This window comes from Arvicola amphibius, chromosome 10 (assembly GCF_903992535.2).
Source record: "Arvicola amphibius chromosome 10, mArvAmp1.2, whole genome shotgun sequence".
Classification (NCBI taxonomy): domain Eukaryota; kingdom Metazoa; phylum Chordata; class Mammalia; order Rodentia; family Cricetidae; genus Arvicola; species Arvicola amphibius.
In genome coordinates this window covers 95687354-95712375 of record NC_052056.1, presented here as the reverse complement: position 1 = coordinate 95712375, position 25022 = coordinate 95687354, and the positions used below count along the sequence as shown (strand labels likewise).

The 25022-nt window shown below is 56.3% G+C and overlaps 2 protein-coding genes across 8 annotated transcripts; one reads left to right on the top strand and one right to left on the bottom strand.

The window, feature by feature from the left end:
* The first annotated feature begins 1930 nt into the window (after positions 1 to 1930).
* Gnb2 (G protein subunit beta 2) lies at positions 1931 to 7147 on the top strand. Its single transcript, XM_038344675.1, has 10 exons — positions 1931 to 2076; positions 4380 to 4525; positions 4834 to 4872; positions 4980 to 5086; positions 5371 to 5434; positions 5514 to 5676; positions 5775 to 5841; positions 6071 to 6272; positions 6359 to 6575; positions 6661 to 7147. Exons 2-10 carry the CDS (start codon positions 4469 to 4471, stop codon positions 6765 to 6767), a joined length of 1023 nt encoding a protein of 340 aa, XP_038200603.1. The 5' UTR covers positions 1931 to 2076; positions 4380 to 4468; the 3' UTR covers positions 6768 to 7147.
* Positions 7148 to 7325: 178 nt separating this feature from the next.
* Positions 7326 to 23843, bottom strand: Gigyf1 (GRB10 interacting GYF protein 1). Of its 7 annotated transcripts, none has more exons than XM_042055868.1 (28): positions 23712 to 23843; positions 17438 to 17674; positions 16439 to 16586; positions 16283 to 16362; positions 16051 to 16159; positions 15822 to 15951; positions 15629 to 15724; positions 15392 to 15503; positions 15162 to 15270; positions 14893 to 14933; positions 14631 to 14795; positions 14167 to 14420; positions 13974 to 14082; positions 13094 to 13228; positions 12852 to 12952; positions 12532 to 12703; positions 12259 to 12425; positions 12023 to 12123; positions 11824 to 11943; positions 11541 to 11641; positions 11325 to 11407; positions 11109 to 11249; positions 10805 to 11029; positions 10369 to 10559; positions 10113 to 10273; positions 9852 to 10030; positions 9652 to 9781; positions 7326 to 9598 (listed from the first exon to the last, which is right to left on the bottom strand). In XM_042055868.1, the coding sequence occupies exons 5-28, from the start codon at positions 16083 to 16085 to the stop codon at positions 9291 to 9293; spliced, it is 3366 nt and encodes a 1121-aa protein (XP_041911802.1). In that variant the 5' UTR covers positions 16086 to 16159; positions 16283 to 16362; positions 16439 to 16586; positions 17438 to 17674; positions 23712 to 23843; the 3' UTR covers positions 7326 to 9290. The 7 variants fall into 7 exon arrangements, with proteins under 7 accessions (XP_041911802.1, XP_038200596.1, XP_038200601.1 ...); XM_038344668.1 differs by having other exon boundaries at positions 9363 to 9560; XM_038344673.1 differs by having other exon boundaries at positions 9363 to 9560; positions 9652 to 9783; positions 9860 to 10030.
* Between the last annotated feature and the right edge of the window lie 1179 nt (positions 23844 to 25022).

Genomic DNA, 25022 nt, shown 5'->3' with positions numbered 1-25022 from the left:
AGAAAGAAAGAAAGAAAGAGCTGAATGAGTACTGTTGTTTTTGGTTTTTGTTGTGATTTTTGAGACAGGTGTTGCTCTGCCAGTCTAGAGCTACAAGTGTGTGCTACCACATCTGATGACCAGGAGTTTTTAAGTGGGCAGTGGTGGATGGTGTCTTCCTCAATTACTCTGCACCTTAGGTTTATTTTATTTATGTGTATAAAATTTCACTTGTATGTTTGTGTGTACCTTGCTTGTGTAGCTGGTGCACCAGAAGAGGGCATTTGATTCCCTGGAGCTGGAGTTACAGAAGGTTATGAGCCACCGTGTGAGTGCTGGCAACTGACCCTAGGTCCTTTGGAAGAGCAGTAAGTGCTTTTAACTACTGAACCATATCTCCAGCTCCCACCTTAATTTTTGAGACAAGATATCTCACTGAACCTAGAATTCCCTGATTGAGTTAGACTGGCTGCCCAGCAATGCCTCGGGTTTGCCCCAAGTTCATTCTCTGCCTCCCAAGTGTTGGGACTATAGGCATGATCATTGTGCCTGGATTTTTTTTTTACATGTTTTTTGGGTATCAAACTCAGGTCTTCATGTTTGCTTGGCAAGAACTTTGCTGACTGAGCCATCATCCCCCAAGTCTTCCCTACACACACACACACACACACACACACACACACACACACACACACTTTTTGAGACAGGGTCCCATGTAGCCCAGGCTAGCCTCCAACTCGATATGTAGGTGAAGACGAATGTCAACTCTTGGTTCTTCTGTCTCTACAACTGTCCACAAAATCTACCACAGTCTATTTTGAATAGTGTGTTTTAATTCCCTAAACTATGAGGACGGTCCGAAGGCCATCCGACAACTTGAACTTTCCCGAAACACTTTCACAATCTATGGGGATGAGTCTCCCAACAATCCAGGAGACTTGAGGATAACTGTCAACACACTCATTTAACAGGTTTGGAAACCAAGGCTCATCGTTTTACGATGCTCTCCTGGTGGAAGTGCTCCACGGTCACACAGTCAAGTTATTAAAGCTGCCTGAGACTGTCATCTCAGTCGAGTCCGTAATCAGTATCCTGGAGGATTAATAAACCAAAGTATAGGCTGAAGAGGTGGTTCCGTTGATAGTGTTTGCCTAGCAGGCTTGAAGCCCTGAGTTCCACCCTGCATAAACCGGGCACGGTGGTGCATACATTCTGATCCCAGCACTGGGTAGGCAGAAGCAGGAGGATTTGTGAGATCAGGGTCATTCTTGGCTATGTAGTTAGTGGGCTCACGATACAAAAAGCAAACACCTCTAGGCTTGCAAATCAATGAATATGGAGTTATTGCCGTGGTATGAGGCCTAGTCTAGGGAGCCTATAACCCGGTCCACAGGGCTGTGCTGAAGAATTATTTTGGTGTTATTCCCTCTAACTGCATTTTCTGGGCTCCTAGCGGTCACCAACCGCTTTTTTCTTTCTTTTTTCTTTTTTGCCCCTCTGTCTTACACTGGTTGGGACTTCTCTAGCTCCGCCTCCGGTAAGGGGCGTGGCTTCCCACATAAGGGCGTGGCCAAACCGAGAACTGGGCCTTCAAGCCACCAGTCTGGAGCCGCCCAATGGTGGGGGGGGGGGAGAAGAATCGAAGGAGGTCGGTCACGTGACCGGAGAGGCCTTTTTTTTTTTTTTTTCCACCCTCCCCTATGCCTATACCACCTCTGCTGTCCTTAGGGAGGATGGCTTGCTCGTTTTCAGGAACAGAACTCCTGATTGTGCTCCCCGATGAGTTGGAAAGCCACGAGACTGGGCTCGTATGGTGACCGAGTCGGGTTTTGCCCCCGAGGCGGTGTTCCCGCGTCCCGACTCCCCCCACCCACCGGCGCAGTTGGTCTCGCCCAGCCTGGCCCTGGGCGCGGCGGCGGCGGCCGCGTCACTGGCGGGCGGGATCCCTCCGCTCTGGGGAGAGCTGCGCTGGACGGTTGAGTTGGGGTGACTGAGGAAATCCATCCGCGTCGCCGCCGCTGCCGCCTCCGCCGCGGAGGAAGACAGGACCTCCCGCGCTCCTGCAAGCGACCCCTTGGCAGAGTCCCACCACCTCAGGTACCTCCGCTGACAAAAGGAGTCCTCATCGCCCCCAGCCCCAAATTCCCACGGGGGTGTGTGCGGCAGGGGGAAGCCCCCGTTCCTTCCGTCTCCCGGGTTTGGCTCTTGGGAAACGGACGTAACTCCCCAGACCTCCCCTCCCTTCCTCTGGCCCGGTCGTTTCCAAACCCGGAAGGGAAACTGGGGGGACCCTCGGCTTCAATAATGCATGCGTTCCCTGCAGTATCAGTGGCATTTTTTTTTTACCCTAAACCCCTGTCCCAGCCCCGCCTGCCTCTTGCTCCCTTAATAGCTGGGGGGCTAAATTCCGGGTTTCTTCTAGCCCTGTCCCGCCCCCTTTCCCCACCACCACCCCGCTGCCTGCCCCGGGGTAGCAACCCCTCGTGCCCACTCGTTTCACACCCTTGCTTACAGTAGACTTGCAGAACTTCAAAATCCTAGGTGGTACAGCCAAGGCCTCAAGGCCACCCTTGCCTTCGTCTCCACCCTACTGTCTGTGTCTTGATTTGGACTCTGGCTGTGGTTTCTGAGTCCCAGACCCTAAACTGGAGATCTCAACACCTTATTTTTATTTATTTATTTATTTTTTTTTTACAAATCCCTACCCCAAGTCTAGCCCCTAGTCGTCTGTCCCCTTTGCCCAGCTTTCTTTTGGGCAAAATGGAGGTCCTAGGAACTGGAGGGCCTGGCCCACAGCACTTCGCAGTACAGCACCAGCCTGCGCCTTCCAGCTGCCAGATCTGAGGAACCTTGCATGTCTCCTCTCACACCTGCGGAGGTGGTGGCACCCCTATTTTTGTTTGGGGGCTGTGGTTGCTTAATTCCTAGCATCTAGGCGCTGCTGAGGGAGTCTTGGAGGGTAATGGGGAATCTTAGGGCTGGGAGCATGGCCCCCGACCCAGTGGCTTCTTCGTGGCCTGTTTTCCTTCTGCCCCAGGCCTGTGTCATTGCGGCTAGACCTGGGCTGCTGGAAGCTGGAAGGAAGGGGCTGTTGTCCACAGCTGGAGCGGGGTTACGGTAGCTGTGTCGTTGCCCCCTCCCATCTCATTTTGGAGGGGCATCCCCTGGCACTGGCGCAGAAACCTGAACTCAGAGGGGGAAATATCTCCGGGGAAGAGGAACGCCCAGTGGTTGGGGGAAGTGGGAGCTGGGTGGGGGACGCCTAGGTCGCCAGAGTGCAGTGTGCACGGCCAGATCGCACAGGTGTCCCGGGGAAGGCAGGACGTCGGAGGCTGGAGCGGTGCCAGCTAGGCCTCGGGGGCTCCTGGGCGCAGAGCTGGGCTCTTGGGGTGCCTAGGGGCATCGGGCCAAGCCGTCTGGGGCCGCTTGCCGGCGCCTGGGAGAGAACAGCTCCGCGCCCTGGGACCAGGGGCCTCTCTTCGGAGCCCTAATTACTTCTGAGCGGCTCCTACGGGCTTTGTGCGGGCGCGGCGGGGCAGGCGACCTCGGTGCGGAAGGGAGCAGGCTGTTTGGGGTCTTGCCTTCCCCGCTACTCTCAGCGGCTAATGGGGTACAGCCGGCCTGGAATGGGGATTATCCCTGGTTGAGCCGTCCCGAACCTATTAGTGTTCAATCGGCTTTTCCCAAATCCTGTAAACAGCCATCCTGGCCGGTTCTGGGGAAGAGGCAAGAGACTAGGTCGGGCGGGGGCGATGGGGGCCGGGGGTGGGGTCACCCACCCTACAGGTCTCTGCCGCGGATGCGGTTGCCTTGGCAACGAGGCTAGGGTGGGGGCACTTCACCAATGAGGTGCTCTCAGTCCGGGTGACGGTTGCCTAGGCAACCCCACGAACAGCCTAGCTTCTCCCCTCAGCCCCCCCATCACCACCTCTGTCTTAGCTGGGGGTGTGTGCGGAGGGTGTGCGGTGTGTGGGTGTGGGGGTGAATTTAAAGAGGCACCGCCCCTTTTTAAAATTAGGTGCTGGGAGGGTGGCGCCTTGTGCGGGCTGGGGCGGACGCCAGGTCTGTTTTCGAAGGGACTCCCCCCCCCCCCATCCCCAGTTCCTGCCGCCCGAGTGTCCCGCCCGGGCTGCTGTCCGAGGGAGGGGTTTCCCCTGCTCTTCCTCTTGCACTTCCCACTCTGTTTCCGGGGGCCCGGGAGGAAGATTGGGGAAGTCGTCTGTTCCTTGGCAACGTCTCTTGGGTGCCAGAGACCCCATTCCTGCCCCGGGTACCGCGTCCTCTGCTCCCCCTGCCCAGCTGACCCCTTCCGGGCCACGGGCTTCCATCCCGCCTTTCCCGGCTGCTTCCCGGGCGGTCTTGGGGCCTGACGTCAGCCTTGCATCCCCCCCCCCCCCCAGGCCTCGGGCCAGCGGCCAGGAGCTGCCTCCCCCAGCCCCCGTCCCGCGGCCCCCAGCCGCCCCCAACCCCGCCCCACGGGCCCGGCGCCATGAGTGAGCTGGAGCAACTGAGACAGGAGGCCGAGCAGCTCCGGAACCAGATCCGGGTGAGGGCCTGACGACTGTGCTGGGAGGCCGAGCCGGCCAGGCGTGGCTTGAGTGTGCTGCTTCCCTTTGACCCGAGCAGACTGGGTTGCCTGTGGCCGGGGATGTGTATGTGGCTGTGTGTGTGTGTGTGTGTGTGTGTGTGTGTGTGTGTGTGTTTCGCAGGGTGAGAGAAGAAAGGGGATCCTAACCTCCAAATGTCTCCGTTTTGTCCTCTCTTCCCTTTGCCTTGTCTCCTGTTTTCCTTTACTTTTTCTTCACCTCCCCCGCTTCTCTACTTCCCTTCTCCTGCTCTGCCCATCACTTACAGGACGCCAGAAAAGCATGCGGGGATTCCACACTGACCCAGGTGAGGTGACTGCATTGTTACTTGGGGGCCCTTGAAGGGACAGGAGATTGGATGGGCTTCTGTTGCGTGGGTCTCCTTGTGCCAATACAGCTTCTCTGTTGTTCCAGATCACAGCTGGGCTGGACCCAGTGGGGAGAATTCAGATGAGAACACGGAGGACCCTCCGTGGACACCTGGCAAAAATCTATGCCATGCACTGGGGGACAGACTCAAGGTGCGTGGGCGTCCCTGCCTTAGTGTCCCCAGGCTCTGGGGGTGATTTTATATAAAGGGCAGAATGGTATGGGGGGACCAGGTCCCCCCAGGTCTGGTAGGGAGAATCTATGTCCGTTAAGTTTGGACAGACTGATTCCCAGCATCCCTCGGGGACCAGGGATGCAGGGTTATACTGAGAGGATTTGGGGAATGTTTCTGAAGAGCGTCTCTAGATGGGAAGGGATAGGGCCCTTATTGTCCACTCCCTGACCTTGCCTGTGCCGCCCTGCCACTGCCCACCAGGCTGCTGGTCAGCGCCTCCCAGGACGGAAAGCTCATCATTTGGGACAGCTACACCACCAACAAGGTAAGATTGGCACTCGAAGTGGGTAGGATAGGGCTGCCAGTCCCTGGATGGCTCTAATAGGGGTGATATTCTCCTACAGGTCCATGCGATCCCTCTGCGCTCCTCCTGGGTCATGACCTGTGCCTATGCCCCCTCAGGGAACTTTGTAGCCTGTGGGGGTTTGGACAACATCTGCTCCATCTATAGCCTCAAGACCCGAGAGGGCAATGTTAGGGTCAGCAGAGAGCTGCCTGGCCACACTGGTGAGTGGAGCCTGAAGGAAAGGCAGGAACATGGTCGGGAGGGCAGACAATACATGGCCTCTCTGATGAAATGTCTGACTATAACCTCCTTTCCCAAGGGTACCTTTCATGCTGCCGCTTCCTGGACGACAACCAAATCATCACCAGCTCTGGGGATACCACCTGGTGAGGCTCTGCCAGGCTGGGTTCCCTGCCTTTGGGTGGTCCAGGGCCCAGCAGGTGGCACATTTTTGAGCACTTAGCTTCCTCCCCTGGGTGGGGGTCAAGTGGCTCCTGCATCACTTAGGGCCCCAGGCCTTCTTTCCAGAGGGCCCTGTCAGATTTGGGTTCATGTGGCAGGAGAATCGGGTTCTATCCTTCAACTCATTTCTAATCCTTCTTGTCACCTTTCCAGTGCCCTGTGGGACATTGAGACAGGCCAGCAGACGGTGGGTTTTGCTGGACACAGTGGGGATGTGATGTCCCTGTCACTGGCCCCCGATGGCCGCACCTTCGTGTCAGGTGCCTGTGACGCCTCCATTAAGCTGTGGGATGTTCGGGATTCCATGTGCCGACAGACATTCATAGGTCACGAATCTGACATCAATGCCGTTGCTGTAAGTTGGGAGCATTGTGACAGCCCCGTGCTCCATGCCCCTGGCCTTGCCCAACATGCTTATGGTCTCCGATCCAAATCCTGCAGTTCTTCCCCAATGGCTATGCCTTCACCACGGGATCAGATGATGCCACATGTCGCCTGTTTGACCTGCGGGCTGATCAGGAGCTGCTCATGTATTCCCATGACAACATCATCTGTGGCATCACCTCGGTTGCCTTCTCACGCAGCGGCCGGCTGCTGCTCGCGGGCTATGATGACTTCAACTGCAACATCTGGGATGCCATGAAGGGTGACCGTGCAGGTAAGGGAGGCCTGTGTTGGGGCCCACAGAGGGTACAGGTATACAGTGTGGGCCAGACTAGTCCCTATGTCCTTTTCTTTTCTAGGTGTCCTTGCTGGCCACGATAACCGTGTGAGCTGCCTTGGGGTCACAGATGATGGAATGGCCGTAGCCACAGGCTCCTGGGACTCCTTCCTCAAGATCTGGAACTAACCACCCCCAACCCCAGATGGGCCAAGGCAGGGAGCAGCATCCCTGCCCATGCCCACACTACAGGCCCGGAGCTTTGGGGCTGGGTACACATGCCAAGCCTCCCTCCCTGGGCTACAGGGCCTTGGGTCCTGCTCCTATACCCAGGTTTGGTTCCTCCCGGGGGGGGGCCCCACTGTGGAGATAAAAGTCGGGATGGAATGGGGGATGCAGAAGGGCAGGAAAGCCCTCACCCTTTGCTGCCCTGGGGCTGGGGCCTCACCCCTCTGGAGGGCCAGAGGCAGGAGGTGGAAACTCCAGGGGCTGGCTTTTTTAAACTGGTTTTATTTTAATTTTTATTATATTTTCAGTTTTTCCATAAAGGAACCACTTCCAACTCTGTACATAGTCTCCTTGCTTGCTATCCCCTCCCCCACAAAGCAGGCAGGCAGTGGGTATGAGGCTCCTCCAAGCTGTAGACAGAGGGTATTCTACACAAACCTGAGGCCAGCAGTTCCCAGAGACAACCCTACCCAACTCTGCCCCTGCCCCCGCCATGAAAAAGCCGGCAGACAGATGGACTGGGGGACACACCAGGTTTTATTGGGAGTATTTACACGGGGAGGCAGAAGGGAAGTCACACTGGGTAGAGGTAGGGGTAAACTGGGGCACACAGGACACCTACCCTACCCTGAACCCCAAGAGGGGGTGGAGCAGCTAGGGCCCTGTAAGACTGGGACGGAGAAAGGATTAAGATGGGGGTGGGGTGGGGTGTCTGAGCCCCTGGGGTAGGGGCTCAGGGCTTGTAAACATTGACCACTCTCAGAGGGGATGGGGTGGGAGAGGGCTCCCCCTACACTTCCTCACAGGGTTAAGGCCTCTCCAGGCTCATGGGCCCCCAAGTTCAAAGTCTCTTTAGCTGGGGGAAGGGGTAGGAAGAGACAAGTGCCCCCCTTCCCCTGCATTGGCTGTGGCAGGGGCAGGGTAGGTTACATTCAGTCACAACAGGAGTCTCTCCCACCCTCCAGTGCCACCATAATGGCAAGAGGGAAGGGAGCTGGGGGGCCAGCAGCAGCAAGACATTTCCCCTGGCCCATCACCCCCTTATTGCTTTAGAGAGAATATTGTCTTTTCACAGACGCTAACACTGTCAAAACCAGGGAGAAGCAGGAGGGGCCTTCCACCCAGGGGCCAGCCTTATCCCCAACACTGACCCAGTTGCCACTTTGGTGCAAAAAAAAAAAAAAAAAAAAAAAAAAAAAACCACAACAATAAAGAAAAGTGAAAATGAAAGGTGGCCTCTCTGGAGACAGATGGGAGGAAGACACTGGGGCCATTCCCCACTTCCTCAGGGCAGAAAGGAGAAATACATTCATGGAGGGGAGGCAGTGGCAGTCTCGCCCTAATACTGCATTCTGAGCAATGAGGTCGATGGGAGAATTCACTAACATAAGAGCATTTCCCCCCCCCCAAAAAAGGCCAACCAACAATGGAGACAAGCCCAGACAGGGGACGAGGAGTGAAGTCGGTGAGTGACAGGCAAGGCGGCCCCCAGCCCAGGACACAGGCTCTTGACCTCCAGCTTCACACCCAACACAGAACATCCAGGAGAGGGGCTGCTCGCGCTCTCCATTTGGTCATAGGAGGGTCAGGTGCAGAGCTGTGGTCTGCTTTCCCACAGCTGGCTGCAGATCAGGGGGCTCCCACAATGGCCCCACCACCACAGGTTCAGCCCCAAGCCACCCTTCGGTGTCTTTCCCTCACACAAGCAAGGACTCGGCCATGACAGAGAGGTTGGTGTTCTCCAGCTTCTGGAGGAAGGGCTGTCCCTTCTCTGAGGGGTGAGACGGGCTTGGGGGCCAGAGAATACATTCATGTGGCAAAGGCAGGGAGCTGGGGCTTTCAGTGTCACACCCAGGCTGTCCCCCGAAATGGCAGCAGTGGGGGCAGCCCCTCAGCAGGCCTGAGTTCAGAGCCCACTTCTGACAGGCTGGCACTGGCAACTCCTTCCCTGGCTCCCCAGTGTGGAGGGCAAGTGAGCTGACGCAGCTCGTCCAATTTGTGCAATGTGCCTCCAAAGCAGCCAAGGCAAGGGGCGACTTTGTGGTCCCCTCACCAGGACACACCTGCCACAGTAACCACCACAAGGAGCTGTCACAGCGGGTCCAGTGGGCAGGGCTTCTGGAGAGGGCCTTGCTGTGCAAACTGCCAGCACCCAACTTCCAGTTACCCCAATGATCACCTTCTGGGGCAGCAGGGTAAGTGCAGCCTTAGGGGAGCCAGGCAGAACAGTTCCATGGGGCCTGGTACCCACTGCCCCAAAATAACAGTGTGATTTTTTTCTTTCAGCCTAACTTTCTTTTTTTTTTTTTTTCATTATTTTTCATCTTTTCTTAAAAAACAAAACAAAACAAAACAAAAAAACCACCAACCCAAAAACAAAACCTCCATGGACCTTCCAATGTCACACCCATTATCCCAAAGGGGCAAATGGGTCTACAGTCTAGTATTTGAATGATACTTTTTTGTCTCTCCTAACATTTAAAATTAAAGAGAAAAAGAAAAGCCCCTCCCCATCTGTAAAGTGCCTCGTGGTGGGTGAGTTAAGGTGCATCGTGTGGTTTGTAACAAGTGCTGGGGACCCTGCCCCACTTGCTTCCTCCTCTGCTCCTTGTTGGGAGCCTGCAGGCTGGAGACCCGAGGGTCCATGCCACCGCTGCCATCACCCAAGCCTAAAGCCCAGGGGGCTGGTGGGACAGGCTGGTCAGTAGTCATCCACGCTCTCGATCTCACCAGAAGGGCCGTGCAGGGAGTACCCTGAAGCCAGGGGAGAAGTGAGGGTGAGTTCCCAGGTCCTATGGCCAGACAGCACAGGGAAAGCAGAGCTCCCCAACACCCCCATGCTTACCCAAAATGCTGGGGTCTGAGTGGAGCATCAGCGCCCGCCTCTTGGCCTTGCTGCCCTCCCCAGGGCCCAGTTTGGTGCTGTGGTTGGCCTGAAAGGCTGTCTGCAGGGAGGTGCTGCTCAGCCAGGCCTCCTAAGGCAAATGAGAGTAGCATAAGGAGAGTCCTGGGCACCCTGCCTCCCCAGGTCCCACAAGACTCCACCTGCTGCTGCTGCTGCTGCTGCTGCTGCCGCTGCTGACTAGCTTTCTGCTTGGCCCTCCGCTCCAGGAATTGTTTGGCAAATTCTTTGGCTTCCAGCGTGTCCCCCAGGCAGGAACGGATATAATCATGGACATCATAGGGGGACTCCACCTCCTTGAGGATCGCTACAGCCATGGGCACTATGGGGAGGGGACAGTCAAGCATGCTGGACAGGTCTGGAGTCCCCAGTGCCAACATGGCCTCCCAGGATTGCCTTCCTACCATCCAGGCTGCCCGTGGTGCTCAGGGTGTGTAGCATCTGCTCACACCACTGTGTGAAGCCATCCTGGGGCCGAGGGATGCCCTGCAGCAGCTTCAGCAACTTCTCTTCCTCTTCTGTCTTTTTGCGAACAGGGCGACCTGACAGGTGGCTGTACGAGTCACTGAGGCAGGCGGGGAATTGGAGGCCACAGGTGAGCCAGGAGCTTAGCACCCACCCCTCCCTGACAGACCCAAGCTAAACAGTTGTCTCACCCACCTGAGAGACGGGCTGCTCCGACTGTTCTTTAGGCCCAGGCTTCGGGCCAGGTTCCCGCCACTCTTGAGGGTGTCTTCCCAGAGTCCCAGGCTGCCACTGTTGCTGCCCCCACTCTTGTCTGGCCCGCCCCACAGTGGCCCAGCCTCAGACACCCACTGGTTCAGAGGGGCAGTGCCCAAGCCCCCAAGCTGCTGCAAATGGCAGGAAGTCAGGGGGCTCTACAATGGAGCCCTGGCCACCTAGGCAAGGAGGCTCATTTCGGGGGCGGGGAGGAGGGGCTAACGGAAAGGGAAAGAGTGGGGGGAGGGGCATCCTTCCAATAATGGAAAGAACCAAATCTCCGGCTTTAGGAGTCTGCGCTTAGGGACATACTCTTCCCACCCCCAGTGATTCTGGAAGCTGCATTGGAGGATTCCCTGAGACCCCTGCTGCTTACCACTCGGTGGTTGGGGGCCTGGGCCCGCAGAGGATCCCGGGGTGCAGGCTGCTTGTGCAGCTGCCGCTCACTTTCCATCTGCAGCTCCAGCAGAGTCTTCATGGACAGGCCCTGCTTGGCCAGGCCAGCCCAGAGTGGGGGCGGGGAGCTCGGTGCAGGGGGCACGGGGACATTCGTTGCCTGCTGCTGCTGTAGCAGCTTCAGCAGCAGCTCCTGCTGCCTAACCTACGTGAGGACATGGTGGGTGTTGGTGGGTGGCTGGCACCAGACACAGGCAGGCCCAGGAGACAGGTGGGACTTGAACCTGCTTGCGTCGAAAAAGCTCCTCCTCCTCCTGCCGCCGCTTCTGCTCCTCCTGCTGCTGCTGGCGGCGCTTCTCCTCACGGCGTTTGCGCTCCTCTTCCTCCCGCTTCGCCCTGAGCTCCACTTCTCTGCGCTCTTGAAACTGCGGTGACAAGGAGCTAGTTAGCTGGGCGCTGACCTGCTCAGCCAGCCTGTGACAGGCCAGCCTGCTACTTACTTTATGTTGCAGCTGGAGTTGTTCTAGAATTGGACCCTGAGTCGAAGAGTTAATGGGTATGTCCCAAAGACTGGCCTCACCACCTGCAGGAGGAAAGGCAGCTGCAAAGGCCGGAGCCCAGCGGAACCACCCAGACAGGAAGCAGAGCCCGAGTGCGACCAGCAGGGACTCAGGGTAAAGGGACCAGGATGTGGCATGGGGCAGGTTGGCACTCACCTGACTGTGATGAAGCTGAGGTATGTAAGTCCCAGAGGGGGCCTGAATCTGGCACCGACAAGGACCGGCTCATCGTCGGGAGCAGGTTCTGGTCCCCACCCCTGAGAAGCAGAACACTGGCCCTCAAGACACTGCATTCACTTGTAGCCTGACTTCCTCCCTGTCTCACACCAGCACACATATTCTCTGTTGTGCTCTCTCTCTCTCTCTCTCTCTCTCACACACACACACACACACACACACACACACACACACACACACACACACGCACAGTGCAACAGACCTGGGGGTTTTGAGAGCCTGGAGCTGCTGCAGGAATGTCGTGAGCTGCTGCTGCTGCGGCGGCGTCAGGTCCCCCATAGCTGCCTTTTCCCGGAGCGTCGTGCACTGCGGAAGCTGGCGGCTACAGACAGACAGGGCTCAGATGGTAGACCACCCAGGACCACTGCCATGCCCACATCACGCCCTGAAGCTCCCCATACCTGCCGACCAGCTGCAGAAAGTGCTGGTGCTGCAGCTGCTGGTACAGGGCCGCGGCAGCCAGCTCCTGCTGCTTCTTCAGCCGCTCCTGATCCATGTTCCCCTGCAGGAGGTCAGAGCATGCCTGTGAGTGTGCCCAGCAGGAGCAGGCCTAGCAAACGAGGTTGTGGGGAAGCCTAAGGTCCTGCTGCTGCCCCCACTGGCCTTCCCTGCAACCTGCAGAGCAGACAGTGCTCACCAGCAGCGGGGGTGGCGAGGGCCCAGGGGCAAAGGGCACGCGGCCCCACATCTTGATCACCTCTCCCAGAGGCTGAAAACCCTCATCACAGCCCCTCTTCACTAGGAGTGACATGGAGAAGTAGCCAGCCTGGAACCACTCAGCCATCTCCTGGGTTGTGAAGGGGCCTGGAACAGGGTGTGAGAGGGTTAGGAAGTGGCGATTGCAGGTCAGAGAACACACTTAAGTCTGCTCAATCAAATCCGCTCCTAGGAATCTGCTACCCACAGCTACCTTGGATCTCCCCCTGTGGGTCCTTGTAGAACCACTTTCGGGCAGCGCCATGGCTGAGGGGAAGGGCAGTGGCGGCTGTGGAGTGGCGAAGGCCCTGGGTCTGCATGGTGGCCGTAAACTGTTCCTCCTCCAAGGAGCTGTCCTGCAAGGAGGCCACCAGCTTCTCTGCCTCCTGGGAGTCCAGAAAGAGAGTCAAGTTTGAGTAAACTGATAGCACAAATATCAGAAAGAGGCTGGGCTCAGGAGGTCAGGCCAGGGCCCTGTCAGACAGACCCGAGTGGAGGCCTCTCAAGCACACACAGGCACACCCTCCCCACAACCTGCTGCAGGTGCTTCAAGCCTTCTTCATCTTCTAGATCTCCAGGTGGGCCAGGAGGCGAGCCGACTGCAGGACTCAGAGACAGACCCCTCATCTCGTCTCCTGGGAGAAGAGATGAGAAAGTAGGGAGGGGCAGGAAAGGGGACAAGGCGGCTCTTCTACCTGCTAGGAAAACAGGCTGTGGCCACAGCCACCACTCCCCACGCCCTGGCACTCCCTGCGCATCAGCTCCAGCCATTCTACCTTCAGCTGCCGGAAGCTCTTTCTCCACCACCTCATCACCATCCTCGCTCGTCGTCCAGAGAGGGCCCAAGGCAGGCAGTGAAGAGGGGGAGCTAGGTTTCTCAGGAGGAGGCAATGAGGTCACCTCCTTCCCACCTGGAAGAAACGGATGACTACTTGAACTCAAAACCAAAGGGGCTAAGAAGTTGGCTCAGCACATAAGTGTTTGCTTCCCAAACTTGAGGGCCCGTGTTGAAATCCCAAGAGCCTATACAAACGCCACAATTGGGAGTGTCTGTAACCCCAGTTTTCCCATGACAACATGGAAGGCAGAGACAGGAGATTAATGCTCAACGGTTCGTAGGCCCAACTGGGCACAGACCATGGGAAAGAACAGAGAGCCCGCCTCAGCCAAGATGAAGGGCAGGGACCTGTACCCATGGTTGTCCTCTGACCTCCATACACTGTGACACATTCATTCATACATATACATACACGCTCAAAATGGAGGACCAGGGGAAGCACACGTGAGTGAGGGTGCATGTGGCGAACGTGCACAACCAGCCCCAGACCCTGGGGCGTGTCTGTCCTTTCCAATGTTGGTCAACTCCCTAACCAAGCATGAAGCATGGATGTGGAGAACCGACCTGTCTGCACTGTGCACAGACTCCTGGCCCTGCTCTGTGAGGTAACAGTTAGGACCCACAAGTGGTAAGGGCTGTGTGGGTGCCTGCCGGCTCCAGAGCTTCTAAAGGGCTCCAAAGGTCATTCTGTTCACACCTGACAGAGATCCCTCTCCATACATTTGAGTCCTGGCTCGGGACATGAATGCATGCATAGGCACACAGACATTGAAGGTTAGAAGACAGCTCAGCCTCCCTGCAAGGTTTTAAGGGCTCACCTGCCTCAGGCCCCTCTTCATCCACCCCTTCCGAAGGCTCCTCCTCCTCTTCCTCCAGGCCCTGGAAATCAAGCTCTTGCTCCTCAGGAATAGGTTCCTTGGGGCCCTTCTGTGTGAGAAAGGGCAGAGTGGACAGTGGGAGAGCAGCTGGGGGACAGCTCCCGTCGACCCCACCTGGTCCCCGAGAGGGTACCTTGAGAGGCAGGAAGGCCCCGGAGGCGTCGAAGGTGCCCATCTCCTCATCTTCGTCGTCCAGGCACCACTCAGGGAGCCCATCCTTGTCATCTTCAAAACCATCGAGCCCTCGGCATCTCCGGAGGTGAGAGCTGCCTCCCCCAACCCGCCCATCCTCTTCGCCACACCCTCCTCGATCCCCTCGCAAATCAAAATCAAATTTGCGCCTCCGCTCCCCATGCTCCCGCCAGCCAGCAGAGCGGGGACCACCATCTGGAAGAGAAAGTTGGAAAAAGAAACAAAACAACACATAGAAACTAGTGTCCAGGCAAACCAGGCTCTGCCTTCTCCAGCTCAGCAGGCCTTCCCCCCTAACTTGGCCCCCCTGGGATGTTCCCATTCCTCACATGCGTGGTCATCCTCTACCCCAACATCAGCCGCGTTCAGGGAGTAGTTCCTGAACCCCGCCTTGCCCCATCTCACCAGGACTGGTGGAACGCCAGCGATCGCTGTCTCTCCGGGGTCCTGCCCCGAGTCTCCAGCTGCCGTCCTCCTCCTGCTCTTCTCGCAGTGAGCGCCAGTTCTCACTGTCCGAGCGTGCGTGCTCCTTCCTTGGGCCAGCCCCTCCCTCCTCAAACCCAGATCGTGCTGGCATGGGGGAAACAGACAATAAGCACCGAAGAAGCCCATGACAACTCACCTGTCCTCCCCGCCTCAGCTGCCACCACACTCAACACTCTCATACCTCCATCCCTCCTTGCAGACTTCTCAAACCGCCTCTCACCTCTGTGGAAGAAAGATGCTGGTCAAGGCACACACATCATCCCCTCTGCTCTAAGGTGGAGCAGGGGGAGCCAGGGGACATAGGCTGGGGAGGAAACAACAGAATCCCCAAAACAACCAGAATGAAAGGAACAGGCAGATCCCAGAGGGCTCTGGCCTCCACAGTCACCCCACCAATAGCCCAGCGCCCACTCCTCTGCCCTACCTGCCTACCTCATCTTTCCACCCCACCTGTCATCCCAGCTCTGGCTTCGCTGGATCTCCCGGGGATTGCGTCCAAAGGCTCCATCCCCTTCCTCAATGCTTCTTTGGTAAAAGCAGCTGTCACCACGGCCACGGCCTGAAGGAAGAGGGGTCACATCTGGGCTTGGGACCTTCCAGTGCCCCTCTACATCCTTAGCACCACCCATTCCGACTCTACCCATCTCCTCCCCTAAAAAACATGGGGTGTCATCCTCTACCTCGGCTCCGTGTGCTGCCCCTGCCACGGGAGGTGGCAGCCAAAGGGGGCCCAGCCCCTTTCCCCATCAGCCTCAGTACAGCCACACTGTTCACTGACAGGGAGAAGTTTCTCTGAGGAGGGAGCCAGGGATCGGAGTGAGGACGTATCACTCAGTCAACCCCCATCCTCTCAAGCCCGGCTCCTCCTTCCACCACCCTAGGCCCATTTGTCTCAGCCTGGCTGGGCCCAGCCCCACCTGCTCCTCCTCAGTCAGAGGCTCCAGGGCCAGAGGTTGCAGTGGTTCCTCCTGTAACACTGCAGCAAATTCCTTGTCCTGCAGTTCCTCGGGGACCTGTGACGGGCAGGAGGCCCAATACACTATACTCTCAGGGGCAACTCACTGATCAGGCAAATGGGGGAAGGAATCCAGTCCCATTCCAAAACCTCACCTTATTCTCCTTGACATAGAGGGCCAGCATCTCCTCTCGCCCATAGCGGTAATCTGCTAGCTTGTATTTGGGCATAGCAGGAGATGGGGGTGGAGAGGTCACACTGCCACCACTCGAAAGAGCCCTCAGCCTAGATCAGGCATAGAAAGGAAGAAGGGAGAGGGAGGTCCACGTAGCCCTTCCCCACTACCCCAGCTTCTTCCCATGGGCCAGAGCTTGAGCAACCCACCACTCAGGTCCAAAGTTGAGTGTCTCCGCTGCCATCGTGGAGCCGAGATTCTTCTCAAAGGTCAAGGATGAGCAGAAAAAGGACGACCAGGTGTGTACTGTTCAAATACCTGTAGGGCCACAGACAGGGCCATAAGTAACCATCTGCAGGTTACTCACGGGGACAACACTTTACTGGGTCAGTGAGAGGCCACCATCTGGGTGGTGAGTCATTTTGGCACTGAAGAACTCACCTAAACCAGACACGGGACCACGCACACCATGAGTTAACACACCATGAGTTAACCCAAGTCAGTCAGGGTAGGGGAGAGCCCTAAGGGAGTGAGAGGACAAGGAAGCTTGAGCCTGGTCTGCCTCAGTGGGGCGCCCTCTGGTGGCCCAACACTCACCTGACAGTCTTGCCCTGGGAAGCAGGGGAGACAAGGGCTCTCTGTTCTGGCAGGGCCTGGGCTGAGCTGACCTAGAGTTCCCAAGCACCTAGCTATGGTCTATAGCTTCAGTAGTGCCAGGGAAGAACTCTCACATCTGGGAAAGATCCTTAGGGAGAAGAGAAGGAAGAGGGTGGTCACACCAGTGAGTTAGATGGCTCCCAACCTCTAGCCCACAGCTGCGGGGTACAATGAACTTAGGACAGATGTACAGGCGTGGTCATTGGTCAGTGAGGCACGGATACAGTGAGGAGGTAAGGATGGTAGCGATGGACTGTCAGGACTACAAACCAGGTAAGGAAGCCACCAGGACCAGGCACGGCAGTGCCCATGCTTCCAATTCTAGCACTCTGGAAACAGAGGCAGGAGGATGGCAAGTTTAAGGCCAACCTGGGACACCTTGTAGACCTTGTTGCAGAAGCAACAAAAGGACTAAGGATTTGGTTTAGCTGGCAGAGTGATTATTAATCACACATGAAGCCCTAGGTTCTGTCCCCAGTACCACATGCCTGTGATCCCCAAAACTTGGGAGATGGAGGCAAGAGGTTCAGAAATTTAAGGCCATTTCTGGCTACATACATGTTCAGAGTCAGCCTATGCTACATGAGGCCATGCCTTAAAAAATAAAACAAGGCACTGGGGCCTCTCATGTCCTATAGAGGAATGATCCATTTTGGAGAGCATCACAGTAAATCTTGTAACAAGATGACTTCTCTACAGAAAAAAACTCAAATTACCTGTCTGGAAATCATAATCAGGGAGCTGGGTCTGGTCAGGAACCAAACAGGTACTAGACATGCACTCAGGCAGGCTAGAGCAGCGGTGTGCCCACAGCACCCCAGACTCATCTACTAAATGGAAACCAAGCCTAAACCCCTTCCCCTACATCAAGAACTGTTCCTCAGAAAAAAGCTCAAGGTGGGAAGAGGGCTACAGAGTTGCTGGCAGAAGGCCCCTCACCATATGGGAAGAGGCAAGTTCAATCTCTGAGGCTGGTGAGCAGCAGGGGCAACAGGGGCAGGTTCCTTTAGGAGCCTGGGTAGGAGACTCTTGGAAGCGGGTTCATCTAGGAAGGGCAGAGTAGAGGAAGAAGGGCAGGCAGTGTCCAGGGGTGTGCCTGGGTTTCTATCACTGGCTGGGCAGGAGGTTGGACCAGTGTGCCTCTGCAGTCCCCATCCGCTGCAGGATGCCAGGAGTCTGGAGGAAGGAGAAAGAAAGACGGTCTCCCCTGTAGCTAAGACACCATGGCAGACAATGGGGTGACCCAGAATCCAAGCACCCTGGAATCTGGGGTGACTCTGTGTGGCTGCTGAGAGACAACAAATGGGCTGGCCCAGGGCACCTGTGCTGCCCAGTGCTGCCCCGAGGCTGTGCAGACCCTGAGGACGCGATGACAAGTGTAACAAGTCAGGCACAGACAGCTGGCAGAGAGCCAGCCTAGCACTCACAAAGCCCTGGGTTTGACCTCAGTATCACATAAACCAGACGTGGTGGACACACCCGTAATCCTAGCACTCAGGTAGCAGGTGCAGAAGGATCAGAAGTTCAAGCTCCCCATTCCCTGCCCCAAGAGGGCTGGAGATGCTGCCAAGTGGTCAAGCACTTTCCTAGCATGCACAAGGCCCTGTCTTCAACTACCAGTACTGCTAAAAAAGGGACTTGGGCTGGAGAGACAGCTCGGTGGTTGAGAGTCCTTGTGGCTCATCTAAAGGACTTGAGTTCAGGTCCCAGCACAGGGAGGGAGGGGGACAAGAAAGATAAAACCTCTGTAGGATGTTCCTTACAGAGGAGCCAGGAGTTGGGGCAGGCTGAACACAAAAACCTGAAGTTGGGACAGAACTGTTGGCAAATGCTGAACGGGTTCAGGGCTTCGGCTGGGCACAGGGGAGGGTGGTGACAATGGCATAAAACTGTAAATGCATTGATATTAATGCCACAGATCTGCACACCAAAAGAATAAATGAAGCGGTAAGGATCCTTTCACTTCAACCTTCTGAGTGCTAGGATTGTGCACACGCACGACCATGCCTGGCTTACACCATCATTTTATCTTATTCTGAGTGTTAGGATTGTGCACACATGACCATGCCTGGCTTACACCATCATTTTATCTTATTCTAAGTGCTAGGATTGTACGCACGCACGACCATGCCTGGCTTACACCGTCATGTTATTTTTATTATTATCTGTATATGTGTAGGGTGGGAGGAATGATGCTGTGTACCCTTGGATGTAGGTGCCCAGGGTCTAGAAGGTGTCAGATCCCCTGAAGCTAGAGTTACAGGTACCTGTGAGTCACCTAACACGTGTTGGGAATTACACTCAGGGCCTCTACAAAGGTAGTGTGTGCACTTAACTGTTGAGCCACCTCTCCAGCACCTGACATAAGCACAGGACATGCTTAGCACGCACAATCCCTGTAGTCCTGCCCTCAGTATTTATTTTTAAATAACATTTTGTAGGGCAGTGTAGAGGGCTCAGTCAGAAAAGTGCTGGCTGCACAAACACAGGACCTGAGATCAAGTCCCAATACTCACCAATACTCACGTAAGAGCCAAGCATTTCTGCCTGGGGAGGTAGATATAACCCTAGCACTATGGAGGTAGAAAAAGGAATATCCCAGAGACTTGCTGGTCATCCAATCTAGCAAAATTGGTGAACTCCTGGTTTAAGCAGATGGCTGGAGAGATGGCTCAGTAGGTAAAGTGCTTGCTGCACATGCATGAGGACCTGAGTTCTAATCCCCAGAACCCATGTATAGATAGATGCATGGTGTTCCTACAGAGAGTTGGGAGGTAGAGACAGGAGGACCCCTGGGAGCTCATGGACCAGTCAGCCTGATGAATGATGCCTCCAGCAAGAGACCCTGTCTCCAACAAGGTGGAAGGACCAACATCTGAGGTTTTCTCTGACCTCCGTGTGTCCACACTCATATATGCATAGACACAAAAACTGAAAAAGCAATAAAGTTGAGAGCAAAAGAGAAAGATACAACCTGCAGTCTTCACATACTCATGAGCATGGGCTCATAAAAGGCTTTAGGGGAAAAGCCACTCTGAGGGCTAGATACTGTCCCCATTCCAAACAAAGAGCCCCACACTCCTTCAAACAATCTGGAGCCTACTCGGTCAGTCCTGGTCTTGGCAGTGAGGGAGCGCTGTCCAGCAGGAGAGGAGCAGGGTGCCCTACTCTCACCTTGCAGCCTCCCACCCTTATGCAGCCTCCCTGGCTGGAAAGTCTAAGGAAGGAGGGCTAGCAATACAGCTCAGCCTGGTAGAGGGGCTTGCAGACAATCCTGAAGACATGAATTGGATACCTAGGATCTACGTGGCGGAAGGAGAGAAGTGTGTCATCCAAGTTATCCTTAGACTTCTATGCACACTACGAACACGTGTGTAACACACACACAGCTTGAAGGGTGGGGTGGGAGGTGGACACAAGGACACGCTTAATTTAAAAAGAGAAAATGAAAATAGAAAAAGAATAAGCAGCGGCAATGTGCATGTGGCAGGGCCACTGCAAAGGCAAGGGAAGACCCAAGGCAAGCGTGCAAGTTCTCAGGCCTGCAAACCAGCCAGAGAGAAGTGCCCAGAACTCAGCAGCACTGGGCTTCCTCCTCACACTGAAGGGACCCAGGGAGCAGCAGGCAGTCCACTGCGTGCTGCCTGAAGCCATGTGCTCTTGACTGAGGGAGACTCAACTTCCCGAGGACTGTGGACAATGACTACAGACACTAGGCAGCTGGGCAGAAGGGTGCTGCTGGCTGCTAGGAGGTGGAGACCAGGGATGCTGTGAGCATCTCAGAGGACAACCCAGCACAGAGAAGCATATGGCCGGCTCATTTGGGAGAATGCTTGTCTAGCATGCACAAGGCCTTGGGTTCAATCCCCAGCAAGGCAGATAGTGCAGGCCTGTCACTCAGCATGTATCCAGGGAGAGGCAGTGGAACATTTAAAATAAGGGAGGCCTGTGGGCTTCCTTGCTCCTCATTAGCAAGTAAAGGCTTCCCTCACAGCACTGTCCAGTGAGAAAGTCCTTAGGAGGCAAGTCCCCAGGAAAAGAACAGGCTGGAAAGCAACAGCATCAGGCTGGAGAAATGGCTCAGCTGATAAAGGAGCCTGTGGCCAAGCCTGCTGACCTGAGTTTGATCCCCAGGACCCATATGGTGGAAAGAGAAAACCAACTTCTTCAAGTTGTCCCCTGACACCATCCCCTACCATGAAACAGACAGACACACTGACACATACTTTAAAATGAGAACAAAACAATCTGTTTGCCCAGCCCTCCAAGCTAAGCAATCAAGCCCCTTCTAAGAAAGAAAACAGGAGGGCAGCAGAGTTGGGGACCTCATCTTCTCCCACCTCACCTTCTACTAGCTGCCTAGGTAAAGGTCTTTTCCTCCCCATCACCTCTGCTTTGCGAGGCCCCTCCCCACAGCCCACCTCAACTCCCCCAGCATCTGTGTGCTCTCCATATTAAAAGAGTGAGCGTGAGCCCTGCTGGAAGCACAGGCTGGAGCTGGCAGCTTCCTCGGGGACCTGGGCCGCTCCTCTTGTGCCCAGAACTACAAACACAAGCTGAACACTTCAGGCCAAAGCTTCCTTACTCTATTGCCCCTAACTCGTTCCCATCTAAAGCAACATAACACCGCAGAATCCTGTACCACTGCTAACAAGAGTCAAAACCCAAATGCCCCACACTTGAGCAATCACCCATTCACCCAGCCTGTAGAAAGCAACTTTCCCAGGATGGCTAGGTGGAGACATTGTGTGTGTGTGTGTGTGTGTGTGTGTGTGTATGCATTCTCCATGTGTGGTGGGGAGGAAGGGCTGCAGGCCCCCAGCAGCCCCAGGGCAGCAGTTACCCCTGCTCTACTCCACCACAGTGACAAACAAGCCCAGCTCTTGGCAATTGTGAATTGACTTCACAGTTTTTAAAGTATTTTCACGCTTTACCTCATTTGATCCCTTCTGCCAGCTTGCCTAGCCAGGGGACTCCAGTACACAGAAAATGAAGTTACAGCTTCCCTGACGGGCACCCCGACACCCTCACCACCACCCCGAAATGACAGAGATTCGTGATAGGTGGCAGGAGCCATCCTGCAAGTTCAGGCTTCCTATGTTGAGCCTGAAGCCGTTTTTAATTCCTTCTTAGACTTGGGGCTGATGAGTCTTGCTGAGACAAGGTCCCAAACTGTACCCGAAACTGGCCTCACACCTAGAGCAGCCCTCCTGCTTCCCCAATGTTCCCATGATTGGCACAGGCTTCCAAGCCAAGATTTTTCTTAAGTCTTTCACGTTTTGTACATGTGTATGGTGTCCATTTACATGTTCAAATTCACGTGTAGATGCACACGCACACCAGCGAAGAGGCCCAAGGCTGATGCCTGGCATCTTCACTTGCTCCCCACCATGTTAATGGAGACAGGGGCTCTCGCCGAGGCAGAATATGCTGTTTTGGCAAGTCTAGCTAGCCCTCTTGCAAGGGGGATCTGTCTTCCTGGGATGGCTGGGATGATAGGCGAGCTGCCATGGTCACCTAGCATGTGTATGGCTCTGGAGACCCAACCTCTGGTCCTCACGCTGGCTCAAGTGCTCTAACCACCAGAGCCCTTCCTCAGACTTTTGTGCCACCTTTGCTTCCCTTTCCCCTCCTTTTATTATGATTGTGTGATGCGGAGGAGGGGCACACATGGGGGCAGAGGACAGCTCTGTGGTGTCTGGTCTCCACTCCCACCTGAAGTGAGTTCCTGGCCAACAGGTTTGCAAACCAAGTGCCTAGACCTCACCATCGGTCTGTGTTTCCTATCCCAAAAGCCAAAAAACATGTACAAGGCTAGGGTTAGCTTGGGGTCTCTTCTTCACTACCCCCACAAACTACTAATTTACAACCACTACCTGACAAAGCCAGTCAACAAAGATGAACACACCATAAAATTTTACTAGAATCCCCATGTGGGACACTCAAGAACCCGGGCTCACCCGGCCAATGGACAGAAAGAATAAGCCAATTTCCTCAAATCCTCCCCAAATTCGGGATACTGATGTACAACCTATGCGTTAAAAGTTGATCTGGAGGGAGGATGGCTGGCCGGGCGCTGCTGCGACTGAAACAGGTGGATGGGTATATGCCAGACCAATCACTGGTCCTTAGATGGGTCGGGGGGCTTGAGCAGAAAGTGGCGTGCCAGCTTGGAGGGGCAATGGCTGCTGGGAAGGGGCTTTTCGGGAAGGGTAGGACTTTGAGCTGAGGGGAGGCCCGGGGTGGGTGGAGGAAAAAGCTGGCCACCAAGTATTTATTTAGCATCTCCCAGGCACAGCACTGCAAGCTGCTTGGGAATTGTAGTAACTATCCTGTCTAAGAGGGGACACAGAAGGAGCTTTCAACTTGGAAAAAAAAAAATTAAGGGAAAGAATTCTGGGTAAACGGTGAGGGGCAATGACCTGCAGCTGTCCCATCTAGCGGGGACATATGGACTGGGAAGAGCCCGGTCTAGTGTCAGGGCAGACCAGCGGCCCCAGCTCAGACAGACAGGTGTCTCACGCGGCCGGACAACTGGGGAGGGAAGAGGGACCTCGATGACCAAGCACTTAGGTGGCCGCTTAAAAACGCAAGAAACCGTGGTGAAGACCCAAGACGTGGCGCTCGGGCAGAATAAAGCTTCCATGTCGGCCAAAGTGCCAGAATGCTTGGACCAGCAAGCCCCGCCAGGCCCGGTTCGGCTACCAGAACCGTGCTTGGCACGGAGCGGCGAGAGGGGACGCCGCCAAAAGGGGAGGTCGCGGCGCGCGCACAGCACACAGCAGAGAGGCCCGGGCCCGGGCGGGACGTGTCGGGGAGCCTGGAGGGGACCCCAGAGACGCGACCGTTACTTAGGGACCGAACACGGTGGGTGCGGGAAAGCGCGGGCCGGGAGGACGGCGTGCCCTTCAGGGAGGGGCGCCAGGTGCGCGGGGCGCGCGCGGGGACGGCCACCGTCCCCTCTCCCTCCCGAGGAGCAGAGGGGCAGCAGGGCCTTCACCCCCAACACACACACACCCGCCCGAACCGGAGCCGCTCCGGAGAGGGAGGGAGGAGGGAGGGCGGGCTGGCGCGCCGGAGGGCGGGCGGGCGAGCGCGGGGCACGGGGAGGAGGGCCCGCGCGCGCCGCGGCCCCGGCTCCTGCCCGCAAAGGCTCCCGGGCGGCCGCCGCTGGCGTCGGGGGCGGGCCTGCTCCGGTGCTCGCAGAGCTTACCGGGGGCGCGAGGTTCCCGGTCCCCCCGGGCGTTGGCGACCCGGGCGCGGTGCTGGCGGTGACGGGCGGGTGGCGCGCGGCGGGGCCGGGACGGCGGCGGCGGCAGCGGCAAGGGGGGGGGGACTGGCGGGCGCTGGCGCTCCCGCGGCGGCCGCTCCTCTCTGTTTGTGTTTGTAGCAAGATGGCTGCCCGCCTCGTACCACGTGACACGGACGCGGGGCCGCCCCCTCCAACGCCACCGCGGCCGCGGCTCCCCCTGCCACCTCGCTCTCGGACTCCGACCTGCCCGCCGGGGTCCCCCCGCCGCGCTGCACCCCGCCGCCCACTCCCGGACACGTTGGCCCGGGAGCGCACCCCCTCGTCCCGCGCTCGTCACGTGACGGGGTACCCGTGCAACCTGAGGCTTGGGGAGGGGGGGTCCCCACTTCCCCCGCCCTCTCTTGGCCAAGCCCCGCCTCCTCCAGGGAGCCCGCCGGGGTTAGAGGTGAGACAGCCCAATGCAGAATTGTCCCCGGGACACCGTGGGGGTTTGGGGGAAACGTGAGCGCGCAGTGATTTAGAAGCGGTCAGGGTGAAAGGATTTCCTGGGCTGGAGGAGCGGTTGTTCAAAGCCAGCCTGGACTACGGAGGAAGACCCTGGCTCAGCGAGCCAATGAACACATCCTGCACTCCAGCGCTTAGGAGCAGTTTCCAGGCCAGCCTGGGCGCGAGACCTTGGCTCAAGAAATAAACCAAAGAAAGCTGAAGGTGGTGCATGCTATAATCTGTGCACTTGGGAGGTAAAGACAGAAGGGTCAGGAGTTCAAGGCCAGCCTTGGTTACAATTATTACCTCTGAGAGTGTTTTTGAAAAATTGAAAAAGATTCAGGACTGACTTTTTTTTTTTAAGGCTGAACTCAGGGTGTAAAAGTGTGGTGGGTGCCTTCATGGTTTTCTTTGGAAGTTTGTTTCCTCCCTCCCTCCTCTCCCTCCCTCCTTTTCTTCCTTCTTGCCTTCTGTTGTGGTTTTTTTTTTTGGTTTGTTGTTTGAGACAGGGTCTCACTTTGTAGCCTTGGCTGGACTGGAGCTTGCTACTAGACCAGGCTGGCCTTGAACGGAGAGACCTGCCTACCTCTGCCACCCAGTGGCTTGGTTTTTGAAACAGTCTGACATACTGTAGCCCGGTGGCCCTTCCACTACCCTGGAAACCCTGGTGATCTTTTTGCCTCTGACTCCCTTTACAGGCATGCACCCCATGCTAACACAGTTTTGAACATTGTTTCTGGTAAGTGCCATTAGCCTCCGTGCCAAGGAGGACTCGCCAGGTGTGGG